General features: G+C 37.7%; 1 protein-coding gene across 1 annotated transcript in view; it reads right to left on the reverse strand.

The window, feature by feature from the left end:
- Positions 1-3631: 3631 nt before the first annotated feature.
- The window catches only part of SKOR2 (SKI family transcriptional corepressor 2), a 46197-nt gene continuing 34904 nt past the window's right edge, over positions 3632-14924 (reverse strand). Inside the window, exons 8-9 of the mRNA XM_032259380.1 lie at positions 9499-9564; positions 3632-4357 (exon numbers count right to left, since the gene is read on the reverse strand). Of these exons, the coding sequence (XP_032115271.1) occupies positions 9502-9564 (63 nt within the window). The 3' untranslated portion in view covers positions 3632-4357; positions 9499-9501. The remainder of the gene's footprint in view (positions 4358-9498; positions 9565-14924) is intronic.

Below are 14924 nucleotides of genomic sequence, written 5' to 3' on the forward strand. Positions count from 1 at the left end.
ACCAATGAGGCCTTTTGGGCAGTTTACCTTTCTAGTCCATCTCCTATTCTACCATGGAAAGCCAGCCAAGTTCAGGTTCAGCCCCTTTCCCTATCTTCACCTGCATATACTGCAATGGGAGATATCAGAAATGTTACAGCTAGCTTAATGCGATGGTGAAGCCAAGAAATAGACAAAAATAGCTTGCCATGGCAGTAAGAAGAACTGGATTTAGGGTTGACTCTGCAACTAGTTAGCCTTCATATCCAATACCCTTAGCTAAACCGATGGGCCAATGAGCTCATAAAATGAAACAAACAGCATAAATGTGCATTGGAAATTTGTCACATAAATAAGAAATCATGCTATTGTTGGCTGATGGGAGCCTTCAAATAGAGCAAAAGCTTTTGTAATCAGAGTTAATAGAAAATCTAACATAATGTTGTTAAATAAGACAAAACCTCATTTCCTTCCAACATAAAAGAAGTTTGGAAATGGGCAGTCCAGAGTTGGAATGGTGGTTCAGTAGTTGCCAGAGACCCTGGCTTTTATTATTTCTTGTGCCATACTATTAATAATATATGGTTTTCATCTTCAAAATCATCTCATGGCCTGAGATGACTGCTGGGCCTCCATCCACCTAACAGACATCAGAAAAGAGAAAGGGAAAGGAAATAAAAGAAATATTTAATTAGGTCAAAACTCTTTTGAAGCAACCTTCCTGAAAGTTCCATGTTTCCACCTGTATCCCATTGGCCAGAATATAGTCACATGGCCATATCTAACTGCAAGTAAACCTAGAGAAGGTAGTCTTTCATTTAGGTATATTGCCACCTGAGAATGGGTAGTATAAGATGGCAGCTAGCAATTTGCTACACATCATTTGAAATCAGATGGAAAGTCAACTTTGGGAGAACTTAAATTGATAACAGTGAAATTACCTTCTTCTCTGATTGGCTCAAATAAAATAAAGGAGACCAAAACACTTGTTTAATAAAACTACTTTGTGCTGCTTCTACCTGCCAGGGACTGTGCTAAGCACTAGGGAGAGGGTTGTGAGCTGAAACAAACATATTCTGCCCTCCTAAAGTTTACAGTTCACATCTCCCTCGCAAGAGTCTGTTATTACAAACATGGTTTGGGTTGCCTATGGGGAATCTTGTAAGATGGTCAGACTTTGTGTGCTCAACTATGTAGAGAGAGACAAAGGCCCTCTGCTCATAGCATGGAGAGTGCTGGGAGTGCCTAGTTAAATGACAGTGGTTACACGTCCTTACCATGCAGATAGTGTTCCTTTTCTCTAACATCCCTCACTGCTGACCAAGCCAACACTGCCTTAACTCTTAAATGAAAGAGCTCCTATCAGCTTGATCATATCCCCTGTAGCTAGGAGAGAGTTTTTTTCTCTGTTTTCCACAGAGCTGAGGCCACACATTGTTCAATCTAAGGAAATTGGGATGCGATGTCCCTCTCTCCTTGCCTGTGGCGAACAGACAAGCAATTACTCAGGCATTCTGAGAATGGAAAGCATCAGTGTGAAATGTCTGGTCTGCCCCAACAAGAAATACTTTATTGTTTGGGCCTGGATTTTTGCTTCGATTTGGTCGTGTCTTTCTGATTTTGTAATTTGGAATTAAAACAGAATTTTATTTGCCTATATGCTTCATTAGCTAGAATTTGGATTGACCTTGGAATTTTGACATGATAAAACAAAAGAGCACAGCATTTTTTTTTTCTGCTGTCATTTTGTATAGTGAAGAATTTTACTTGTCTTTCTGAGAAGTGGCTTTATTTTTAGCCCCATACAGCACTTGAGATAGATGTCCTGCCTGTCTCCACAAGGCAGCTCAGATAACAAAATTATATCCAGTTTTAGGGAAGAATTCTTTTGTTCCAACTTAAAAGCAACAAATATTACTAGAATAGGAAAAAGATGTTCACTATTCTTAATAAGAAAATACATGTGGTAAGTCACATGTTACCACATCACATGTGTGATTTCCTTGACTTTTTCTCTGAAGCTTGTGGTTTTTGTCATGTAGCTTTATGGTTACTTAGAGGATTTTTAGGCTCTAGTCCTTGTAAGGAATAGCAACCCTAAGCCATGGGAGTAAGGCCAACAGGAGTCCCCTGGCACTGAGAAACATATATAGCTGGGCTTCTTTGGAATCTGGAATTTAGGTAGAGAACTGGAAGGCACAAATGAAATTTTAACATTCTTAGCAGCAGAGGAAAATGGTTTTCTGTACTGAACTTGGCCATGAACTCAATGCAGAGCTATGTCATGGTTAGTAAGTCCAGAGTGCTGCAGATATACTGGTCAAATTACTGGGTTCTTATTTCTCTCTTGCTACAAAATCATTTGCTGATATTTTAACACTAATAACTCTTAGATATTTAAAGTTGCAATTGGAAAGAAAAGAATGACATTTCAGGCTGCTTTACACTGCCAGTTGATGCAGCTGCAGGACAAAGACCTTTAACTTATCTATAACTCTGTTAGTTACTTCTCCCTCCCAACTCTGAACTCCTGGGCCAAGCCGCTCTTGCTCTGGTCCTAGAGTTTGCATTGAATTCTATAGAAAATGACTTTTTCTGTCCCCTGGTGGTTAGTTATGAAGCCAGGTTTGTGACCTTCCAGATGATTTTGTCACCTCTGACATCCTTGGCTTAAAGTACAAAGCTAAGGGCCACAGGGCTTCCATCCCTATGTAATTTCATGCCTATATCGGAGAAAATTCTCCACTTACCTGACTGCTCAAATTACACACCTAAGCACAACTGCCAGTTTTAGAATCATGTACCATGTCCAAAGGCCTGTGTGGGACTCATACCTGCATCTAGGCCCCTCCTGGAAGAACAGCTCAAAGAGAAAACTCTTTGTCACAGCATCTACATATTAGTTTCTGCTAGTGGTCACTGAGAACCTGTTTTCAGACTCTGGGACTTGGTTTATATTCCTTCTCTAATGCAGCTTCTCATACTTCATAAGCTGGAAAGAAGATCACAAATGAGTATCCCTCCTTTGATTTCTTATTCTCACAGCCAAGATAAGAGCATTTATCTCAATGGTAAATTGTGAAGCTTCTTGGGATAGTTCATGGTAACAAAGCTGGTGGGGAAAAAGTATTAAATCTCATGGCCATGTATCTGAAAGTTCTTTTGAAATCTGCCGAGGGATGCCAATGGTGAGATGTTTTTTCAGTTAGGATGGGCTTTGGCAACCTTAGGTTAGGAGGCGAACTTCTGTGCCACCCACATTACCTTAGTAATCTTGGCTGCAAAGTGTTCACTATTTATCTCTCTTCTCTGAAAGGCAGACTTTGGGACATAATATGATCTCATGGATTTAGATTTAACATCACAGTAAGTAGGAAGGCCTACAGAGGGCTCTATCAGCAACACTATTGGAAGATCTAGTAGCAATTTAGAGCATTCCTTTACCGATACAAAGATCCTAAAACAATGGGGGAGGTGTCCAGATGCTGTTAATGACCAAAGACTTGGCTTGCCTTTAATAATCATTTTTGAAGGAATTCTGTTTTCAAAAATAATTTATTCAAACATTTTTATACCAAAATAATTCTTAAAAGTATGAATTTCTCTTAGTTGTCCCCAAGCAAATATGCATGTAACTACATGAACACAACTATTACTTCATAGCTTTTTTATTATAGACTTTTTTATCCACATGAATGTTAAAGAAACTACAACAGAGTTAAATACCATTTTTGATAGCATGATTATATTCTTAATTACACTCAATATTAAACTGTAAAATATTTCCAGAGGAATACAGTCTTCATTCATACAGCAGGCAAAGTACAGAGAGGAAGGGGCCACATGTAATTCTGTCCAGTTTGCTATGAAAAACAGGTTTGTACGGCTGATGCCTTCCCATCCGTTGAATCGGGATCCCCACTCCCAGGACGGGTCTTGTGTTTTGTTTCCACCAAGAATCACTCCTTCAAATGGAAAAGACAGTTTTGTAGAGTTGCTTTCTCCACGTGTGGAGCATTGAGACTGCCTGGGACCATCCGTGGATTTCCCGTCCCAGCTGGCTAACAGCACTTCCCAGGCTCTGGGTTCAGCTGTCCTTTAAAAACACAAAGACTCGAACTTTGGTTCCACCAAAAGATGCGACAAGCATTGACTGCTCTGATTGGCTTCCCCCCTCCCCCCACTAATGAATGGCTGCTACAGTCTATTTTACATGGTTGTCCATGCTGTTTTGAGGTCACTTGTCCTTAGGTTCTCATGAACCTGAGTTTGTATTTAATTCCCAAGCCCTTTCAATTTGCAGTCTTTAATTCGGGTCAGAAGTGCTCCATGGCAGCCTGTATCTTACAAGAGAACAAGAGTAAGTAGTTCTGTGCACCTGGGATAAGACAAAAGCACAGAATGAAAAGCTGAGCATAATATAATTGATAATTTAAAAACATTTAAAGTAATATTTCATATACCCTCCTTAGGAGAAGAAAAGTGTCTGCTACCACAGGTTGTATATCTTTAATGACATCAAGCCAAACCAGAAATATTAAATGAGAGTGTGCTGGTTTGCTGTGCCCTTTTTACACTACAGCCATTTAGCTGGGTTTAGAAGCTGGGGTTTGTTGTTAGGCAAAGACAAAAACAGGCTGCAATGAAAGGGGCAGACAGAATTTCAGGCTCTGCTGCTCTGTTGGTTTTGATTGGATGGCCCCAGTTATGTTTATTTTTCTTGTTGTGGGGTATCAGGGCAACATAGAAGTATGAGTGGAGGTTTTGTGATTCAAAATCAATAAAATAATTGGATTGGTTATTAACTGCATATTGATAACTGATTACAGAAGATGTGAATTAGGCCACGATTTTAGGTTAAAACCAGAGGAGAGCAGGCAAAGTATGGAATGCAGAGCCAGCCAGGCAGTGAGACTTCCTAGCAGTGAGACCACAGACCAACTTACTCATCTCTTGGCTCTTCAGCCTTCTCAGCTATAGAGGGGTGAAAGCAGGAGTACTTACGTCAAGGGTTGTTCCAAAGATTAAATAAGATAGTCAACATAAAGTCTTTAGAACAGTGGGGGGGCACCATTGTTCTCTACGGAGAGTCTTAAAAGAATCTCTTATGTCTGACTAAAGATGAGAGAAATGATTGCACCACTCCCGCTCTTTATCTTTATCTATACAAAAATTAGACATAGAATGTTCAACTAAAATCCAACATCCTTTTTTTGAAGAGTCTTCTTGTAACTTTTGTAGTAATTATTCCAGACGCAAACCAAAATTAAGAGTTTACCAAAGAGGTAGATATAATTAAAATACCAAAAAAAAAAAAGATAATATTCCAGACTCTTCAGAAAGATGCAATGTAGCAATTAGTGATGAAGAAAATACAGACATAAGGCAAATATAGGCAGGTCATGCCCTTGGGTATTATATGTGGTCTTGAGCTGGCTTTCATGAAAGTGGCCCCTTTTTGGGAAAAGAGAGAGAATATGGCAGAAAATTGGCACACAAAAGTGACAGCCAAAATTTTAGAGCTAGTAGAGATTTTGATCAGGTTTAGCCATCCACATTTTATAGATAAGAGTGAGACTCAAAGAGATCAAATGATGTTACTCAAAATAACACAGGGAGATAGCATCAGATCTGGCAGTCAGTCTCCCTCACCACCAGCCCAAGGACCCAAGGAAGGCAGGGAGATGGCGTTAGGGTCAAATAGACCTGGACTGAATCCTGTATCTGTCCCTGAGAACTATGTGGCTCCCCTGAGCCTCAGTTTCTAAGTATCAAATGGGGGTAATAATAGGATCTATGTTACAGCATTGTAAGGATAACACAGCAAGTATTTAGCCAGTATCTGGCATAGTTAGTGCTCAATAAATTATTATTATTAACATTTCCAGTTTGGCCAATGAGTTTCTGTATGACTATGAATAAGACATTTCCCTGATTCGCTTCCTACTTATGTAAAATAGTTTAATTCTTGTCTGTGAAAGGTGTGGGTGTTTCAACCAGTTACACAAGTGATATTTGCAAAATGTTTAAATGTGTTTGGAAGAAAATGAATGTAAAGTAATAATTAAATTAGTGTTACCATATCATTTTTATTTGGGAGCTGATTTCATATGGATTACGCTGGGTTATCTGTGCAGGAAGTGGGTCACAGAAATAACTAGATGTAAGGAAGGCCATTGGGAATAATTCTGGTGTTAAAACAGGCCCAGAAGAAACGATAATGCCTGCAACATTTTGAAGTATTTTTCAAATCCTTTCCATTGTACTCATGAGCTCATAATGAGACAAATATGAAGAGCGGTACAATGTCTAATCTAATAGGCTTGTTTTAGGAGGTAGTTTGAAGGTAAATAAAATAAACTACACTTTAACAGCTGGTAGCTAAACAAATGGAATTCATTGCCCCAAAGGGGACTATGCTTAGATTGAAGAAAGGTGTAGATAAATCCATGGGTAATGGATCTTTAAGGCATTATCAAGGGAAAGCTAAGAGTATTCAGTGTATATGCCTAAATTTTGAGGTTGATATCGTTAAGAACAACAATTTTGCTCTTAAAGTATATTGGCGTTGGTGGATCTTTATTTTGAGTCAACATGGAATTTCTTATGTTCTAATGTAGGACAAAAAAAAATCTGCAGATCAGTGATATGTGGCAGTACTCCTTCAGCTTATTAAGTGGATTGCCTGTGGTTTTGAAAAGCTTCCTCCTCTTAATAGTCATATTGGAATCCACTGGGTGGCATGAACACAGCATACTACCTTAAGGGTCACTCTTGCATAAGACATTAATGCATCAGTCCCTAATTTGGAAAGCTGTGGTCACTCTGCAAGACAGAATGTGTCTCTCCTCCTTGGTGTAATGATTTTTATTTTGTAATCTCTCTTGGGGTAACTCCTTGCAGGCTTGGCATGTTGAGAATCAGAGACCGCCTCTAACAATACGGCCGTGATTCTCTGCTTGGCTGATTTAGCTAAGCATTTAAGTAACCACTAATCTTCTGAAAGCACCAGGGTCTACTTAGAGAAATCCCTGTTGTCTGCAAGGATGGAAGGAAACAAAATCAGCATGGAGGAAGCATTAGTTACTAAACACAAATCAATCTTTTTTTTTTTTTTTTTTTTTCCCACCTAGCCATATGCTAGGTCACTATCAGAGGTGTGGTTTTCTGGGCAGTGAGTCTTAATTTGTAGGTGCAAGATGGGCTCAGGTCTGACAAACAGGGACAATGGGTTGGGGAAGTATAAGGAGCACACAGAGAGTTTACTGACGCTCTAAGGCTGGGCATGGCTGTAATCTCAGCGCTTTGGGAGACCAAGGCAGGAGGATTGCTTGAGTCCAGGAGTTTGAGACTAGCCTGGGAAACACAGGGAGACCTTGTCTTTACAAAATAAAAAAATTCCTGGGCATGATGGTATGCACGCCTGTAATGCCGAGCTAGGAGGATGGCTTGAGCCAGGGAGGTCAAGGCTGTAATGAGCTGTAACCACGTCACTGCAACTCCAGTCTGGGCAGAAGAGTGAGACCCTGCCTCAAAACAAACAACAAAAACCCAATTCTAATGGATGAATCTCACAAGTGCTGAGTAAAGGAAGCCAGACACAAGAGAATATTCTATGCAATGTCATTTATATAAAGTTCAAAAACAGGCAAGTTCAAAAAATTTACCATTGTTGGTGGTAGCGGGTGGGAGAAACTGGACAGGAGCACAAGGCTTTTATCAGGGGCTGGAAAGCTACGTTAGCTCATCGTGAACATTCACTGAGTTTCCTTTTTGTTTTTGATTTCATTGTGTGTGTGTATGTGTTCCTGGGTGAGTGCAATTCACTGAGTTTTGATTTGTAAACTTCATAATTTGTATGACTTTATGATTTATAGACTTTGAATAAGACAGTTATTTTAAAAAACATTCTAATATTTTCTCTTGAAAGAAACTTAGTTTGACATTTTTAACTATTATACATATGGAGTTTATCAGAATTAATTTGGACCATTCTTGCCTTAATTATCTTGATATTCTTAGTTAAAATTCACTGGAATCTAAATGTTTTAAAATTTTCATTTCACACTGCTGGTGCAAACCTGGTCTACTGTAATGAGAAATTGTCCAAAGTCAACTTCAGACTTAATAAAAAGACTTCAATATATAGAATAGAGCCAAACTCACAGGTGCATTTGTGAATAACTTCACAGAGATGGAAACAGAATGACTTACTATCTGAGCACCTCTGCTGCAGAATCATCTGCTCACCAAGAATAAGTGCATATATTAGGAAGAGGCAGGCACTGGATCTAAAGTCAGAGTCCCCCAGAATCTCTTCTTGGCTTTGCAACACGAACACAAAATATCACATCTCTTATCTGTAAACCTCAGTTCCCCATGTGTAAAATTAAGGGAAAGCACATGAATGAAAGACTTGGAAAGGTTTTGAACACCTGATAAAAGGTACCATTATAATTATTATTTAAGGCAAATACTGAAGACCGCCATGAATAAAGATAATGCAAGAAAAGTTGTCATTTAAGCCTGAGAGAGGAAATTTGTGATATGCAGAAGAGAGGTGAAAGAACAAAAGGAACCAGGAACCTGCACAGTTCTTTTTGCCAACAAATTCTGTTGAGTTGAAGATATGCTCCAGAGGGGAAGAGTGAGAAGAGCCATTCTGATGGGAATGCATCAAATTGATAAATGGCTGTGGTCCTAGCTGGCCATGAGCACTAACAAATGCTACCTTTGGCATCTGAGGTTCTTTTTCCGATTTAGCAATCCTAGTTGTTAGGTCATCCCAATATATTCTTACAGAAACAATGTCCTAGTTTTTGCATTCCCACAATTCTAATAATTACATGTCTTCTTCCATAGGCTCAAAAAGTTGCTTTTCAAATGTTTAGGCATGTTCTGAGTAGAGCCATTGAATTTTCACTGTCTGCTTTTCCTTAAGAGTCCAAACTAATTGTCTTTTCCATTTTCTTTTAAACTGATATGACCTTGAACCTGGCTTCAGCTGTAGAGAAACTATTATTGGTTTAAGGAAATGATGAGTTACTATTCCTAGAGCAGAAGGTCTCAAAGGTCTGTGTTGTGTCCAGTTGTTCATATCACCACCTGCAGTAACTCTTTGAAAGTCAGATTTCAGGCACACTTTTTGGAAGCAAAGGAGAGACAGAGAAGATGAGATACCCTGAGGATGACTGCTGATGCTTCTATTTCCTTGGGACAGTAACTTGGGTGTCAGAACCCTAAAGAGCAGAGCCTTAAAGCAGAAAGAAGACCACTTTTGCAGACTGAATGCAGAATTTTTAGTTATAGGAATTTTCCATGGAATTTATAAGAAGTACTTGGCCATTCATTTAGGAAATCCCATCCCCGGACGTAATGAAGTTTATTGGTATATTGACTCAAACACAGGATGCAACTTTACCAGTCCCTTGGGCTATTTCAAACACATCAATAAAGAATATGTTCAAGCATACAACAATGCAGAGAGTTAAGAAAATCTCTTTTCTCTGGTGATCTTACCTTTTAGCTTTTGCTGAGATGGGCGCCAAGCTTTTCTTTCCTGATCAAGCTTGCTGCATAGGGGATCTGTAAGATAAAAACAAGCAACATCATCCAGGTAAGCTAGATTTGGAGACAGATGTGTAATGGAGACCCTTCATCATGCCTAACAATTTGAGTGCCAATAGATCCTCCCTGGAAAAAGCAGGTCTCCATCTGCTCAGCAGTATGAGGCTTCTGGGGTATAGCATCCTTAAGGCCTATTAACAGGTACAGTGAGGACAGAACAGGTGATCACACTGGATTGCTGCTATAGCTAGTCCCTGAGGTTAACATGTGATATTTCCCTTTTGAAAGTTTTTTTAAAATTTGCCTTTAATAATATGGTATCCTATTTTATTTAGGTACAAAAACTGAATTATAATGTATATTCAAGATCATAAAACAAGAATGTGCTTACAAACTAGTTTAATGTAATTGTTCATTTTATTAGAATAATTTCTTTATAACAGATATAATTTCTTTATAACATATGCTATTCTTATAAATCACAAATAAGACTAAGCCCAAACTATTACTCTGGTTAGATTCCCAATAACTGATAAGATGCATCAGAGGCTGACTGAGGTGGCTTACACCTGTAATCTCAGCACTTTGGGAGGCTGAGGTGGGAGGATCACTTGAGCCTAGGAGTTCAAGACCAGCTTGGGCAACAGAGGGAGGCTCTGTCCCTACAAAAAATTAAACAATTAGCCAAGTGTGGTGGCACACACTTGCTACTTGGGAAACTGAGGTGGGAAGATCGCTTGAGCCAGAAGGTTGAGGCTACAGTGAGCCATGATTGCACCACTGAACTCCAGCCTGGGTGACCGAGCAAGACCCTATCTCTCTCTCACACACACACAAAGAAGCATCAGAAATAACTGCACTGAATGGAAAATATGACCTGGAGAATTCTACCTGGATAAACTTGAAAAGTACTCTTGAAGTTTTGAATAAAAGCTGATCACAGTTGGTATGCTATTTTTCATTAGAAAATTCCAATGGTTGAAACTGGACTCAATGTATTATTTAGATTTGCCTCTCTGCTGACCCCCGTTAAGGTGCTCTATCCTTATGTTACCTACCTTCATCATTACAAGGCTAAACTCAGGGCTCTAAAGACTTGAGTCTATTCTACATGTAAAGAAATATTCATCCTTTACAATGTAACGTGAAATATGGCTGTTAAAAGCAGTGAGGGAAATAAAATTACTTTCATTCAATTAGGCAATGTTTTATATATATATATTTTTTCCCACATTGCCAGTATAATGTGTGTTTTCCTCTCATGATCCACCAGTACACACATATGAACCTTTATTATTAATGAGAAAGAGTTATAAATCTACAATGATGCTAGTTGCTAAAAACAGCTGGACCATTTTACTGTAATAATCAGTCGTTGAACAAACAGTCTTTTTAACAGGATAAAAAGGATAAGAATAAAATAACTATCTCACTATTTTCATATACAACTACAACATAAACATATCAGAGAAGCACATAACTGATAAAAGGCATAGATAGCAGCACTGAAATTAATGATTCATATAGTAACATTAAAAGTTCAGTGTCCTAATCTCATATTTTAGGATGTGGGCTGAGATCAGCTGGATAACTATGACAAGGACAACTATACAGGGACCTACTCCAGTTACCTCTTCTTTTCACTCTAGGTTATGCTACACCTGCTATTAACAGAGACCCCTTTGAATCTTGGTTTTCCATTATGGTGTATGCTGCAATGTGCCAAAGCATATGGATCACCTCTCTAGATGCATGACATGACAGACCTGGAATGGAATTCTATTATTTAGGATAACAAACAGTGTAAACTTTTGGGCACAAGGAGTTACCAATAAAATGTGTCTGTGCCATTGTCACATTTAAAACGAGTCCTCATCGTCAAGATTAGACACCACAAAGATTTAACAAGTGTCTATTCTATGCCAGCCACTAGGAGAGAGAAGTAAAATCACCATGGGCCATCTCATTAAAGGAGTAAACTACTCATCCTAATCCAAAGAAACACACCTGAAAGGTTTTACTTTCAGAGCTAAGTTAATGCCTTCTTTCTTTTTTTCAGAAGCAGTAACAGCATTTCATTAAGGTAGGAAGTTGAGAAGGAAAAGGAAAAAAAAAGACTCAGAAAAAAAGAACATTTCCAAATAAGCACATATGAATCCCAAGGATCCAGATTGGAATTTAAACTGGGGTGAAGAATTATTCCCACTAGAATGTTGATTTTTTAAATGTATTTCATTAAAACAAAATGAAATAAAGCCCAAAAAACAACAAAGATAAAAAGCAAAAAGTACTGACCTGAGACACATATTTTACTCAGAATGGTAAAGAAAGATTATAGTAGCATGGACAGTTGGTCATGAAAACTACAGTATTTCACCGATTCCAAGATGCACTTTCTCCCTTCACATTTTAACATTTCTGAAATCAGATGTATTATAAATGATGGTATCTTAGAATTATGGTTGAAACCTTTTTTCTTTGTGATTCATCAAGTAATGATGCCTCTTACAATTGATGGTGCTTCAGATTCCATAAAATGCAACATCGGACTTGCAGACATCTCAGCAAATTCTCCACAACTCAGAAGCTCAGGATTTTAGAGGCTTGATTTAAAGCAGTTATTACATGCAAATTTCCTATAATAGGACTTACAAAAGCTTTTTTTTTTCATTTTGACCAGCTTGGAAATTGCCAAGATTGGCATGGAGAAAAAAATTTAAAGTATTATGTGATTTTAAATTACTTACTTGGTTATAGCAGATCAAAAGAACTGGGGTTTTAACAAAAAAAAAAAAAAAAAAAGAAGGAAAGAAGGAAAAAAAAAAAGAAGAAGAAAAAAAAGAAGAAAAAAAGAAAAGAAAAAAGTAACTTCCTAGTTTATGCCAAGAGAGTTAACCTGAGCTCACACATTCAGATCAGTCAACATCTCAAAAGGAGAATGATGAGAAGAAAAAGGCTACATAACTAAAAAACAACTGATTGCACGGTCAAGGTGCACAGCAGATCAATAATTGGAAATGGCCACACAGCTCTGTCAAGATGCACAGCAGTAGATCAATAATTGGAAACAGACACACAGTAGCCAAAGTCTGTCTACTGCTAGAGAATTTTAAGGCAGCTTCTACGGAAGTTCAGGCTTACATTAAATCCCCCCTGACTTGCAAGGACCTCCTTTTGATGTATATTTAGATACAGAATCAAAATCTTGTGGTCCAGGGATCTTCTTCTAAAAATATAATGCAAAACAGTAATGGTTTTATCTATGTTTTTTTTAAAAAAATAAAGATGTAAGACATATTTTTACAAACTCTCTAGGTTGATACAATAAAAATCTGGGCAAGTTCCCATCCTAATGAATACTGGAGAACCTCCAAGAAAAGACCATCTTACTGAAGAGCTGTGTCCTTGCCAAATAGCAAGCACTCCTTCAGCAAAGATAAAGACCTCTCGCTCCATTCTCTGTGAAGATGCACTGCACTCCCACCATCAGGAAGTTGTAAACTGCTGTTTTACAAGTCCACAGTGAACAAAACATTAGTCCTTAATCTATTGATTGAGCATTATTTTAATTGAGGCTTTTAATGAAGAACTTTGAGAGCGGTTTCCCCTAGCCGTGTGTGCCTGCAGCATTATGGAAAAACAGCAGAGGGCACTTCAAGACTAGCACATTTTCCCAATCAACACGCCTTGTGGTAGCGATCTGACAAGCTCTAAGAATGCGAATCTGGGTCTAGCCATTTATCAAGTGCCCTGTGTTGCAGCGTCATGATGTCCTTCAAGAACTATGACTAAAAAATAAAAGAGCGGTGTCTTCAAATCTACAGTAGTAGCTTATACACAGATGTACTTGCTTATAAATTATTGCCAAATTTGTAATGAAAGAAAAAGGTTATCAAAGCATCATCACAGTATCAGCTCATGTTCTAAGTTATTATATTCCAGTCCTTGGAGAAACTTTAATCAAAAGGTTATGCACTGAATAAAAATCTTCAGTCAGCTTCTTAATCCTAAGGACTGATAAGCTTTGCTTTTAATATTGAATAAATTTTTCCTAGAATGACAATTCATTTGTGAATGAGAAATCCTTTACCCTTTATTACACTAAATATTTACATTTTCATAAACATGCTAAATTTAAAAACGTTTGTATTTGGTTCATAATGATAGGAATATATTTCTTTGTTTTGCATAACTAAATGTGGCTTAGTCATAAAAATGCTATAAGCGCTTGAAAACCCAGGGCAGGGGTGGGGGGCTTTAATACAAGCCATGTTAAATACCACAATACTCAAATGTTGAGATTTTTTTTAAAGAAAGGTAGCTTAAAGCCGTGTATAAATGTTAAATAATTCCTCACATGCTTTCAATCTCACATTGAGATAAATGCATATTCATTTATAAAGACACAAAGAGAGTCAATCATTTGACTCTGTAGTCATTGCAACTTTACATTTAACACGGGAAAAAGAAGCAACGGTGCAGAAATGATAGTCAACAGAGAATCTAAAAATGCAGGAGCCAAAGAAATTAATAAGTTTTCTTTCTATGGCAATGATACCCAAGACGCTTTTGATATAAGTTTTTTGAATAGAAACACTTTTTAACAACATAGGATAAATGCATTGTGGGTCTTTGGGAATCATTACAAAATATGATGGTTTTAATATATTTGAATTCTCCATGACTGCAAGATAGAGTGGGTTTTTATGTCATCTCAAGAAAAAAAGCCTATTCCATAATATGTGCTCTGTAAACTTTAAATATAAAATAATTTTGAGTGCACTGTTCTGTTTTCAGGAAACAAAGCATGCAACCATACTGACTGATGAATAATATCATTCAACTAAAATATTCAGAAAACCAGTAATTGTGATACTTTGCAATTTCTTGATAATCTTTAGATAGAATTTTCTAAAGACATTTTCCCCCAGGGACTTTGACAAATACATCAAGCTGAATAAGGAATAAGATACATTTCTGTTCAAGTAACATTGAAACTGCAATCTCGATTCTAAAGCAAATAGTATCATGCAAACATGGGTCCTTCCTGCACAAAAATATATCTAGCCACTAGGGCTTGAATAGCTCCACTCTTGTAGGTAATACTTTGAGGAAGCCCACACCATTAAATTGATTACTTCCATTGGCATAGCAATTTATGGCTTTTATGTACATTTTGTGCTTATTAATCACTTGCACCTTATAATATCCCTACCAAGGCACTAGGTTAAATCTTATAGCCATTCCTTGTGGTTGAGGAACTGACACTGAACTATATGGGATGGGTCTTAATCCCAAGTTACAGATGTTAAAGCTCATATCTGTTAGGTGCAAACAGTGGAGTAATACAGAAGCTCCCCCAATTTTACTAGTATTCC

Source organism: Sapajus apella, unplaced genomic scaffold, assembly GCF_009761245.1.
Source record: "Sapajus apella isolate SASKATOON/1434 unplaced genomic scaffold, GSC_monkey_1.0 scaffold109, whole genome shotgun sequence".
NCBI classification, from domain to species: domain Eukaryota; kingdom Metazoa; phylum Chordata; class Mammalia; order Primates; family Cebidae; genus Sapajus; species Sapajus apella.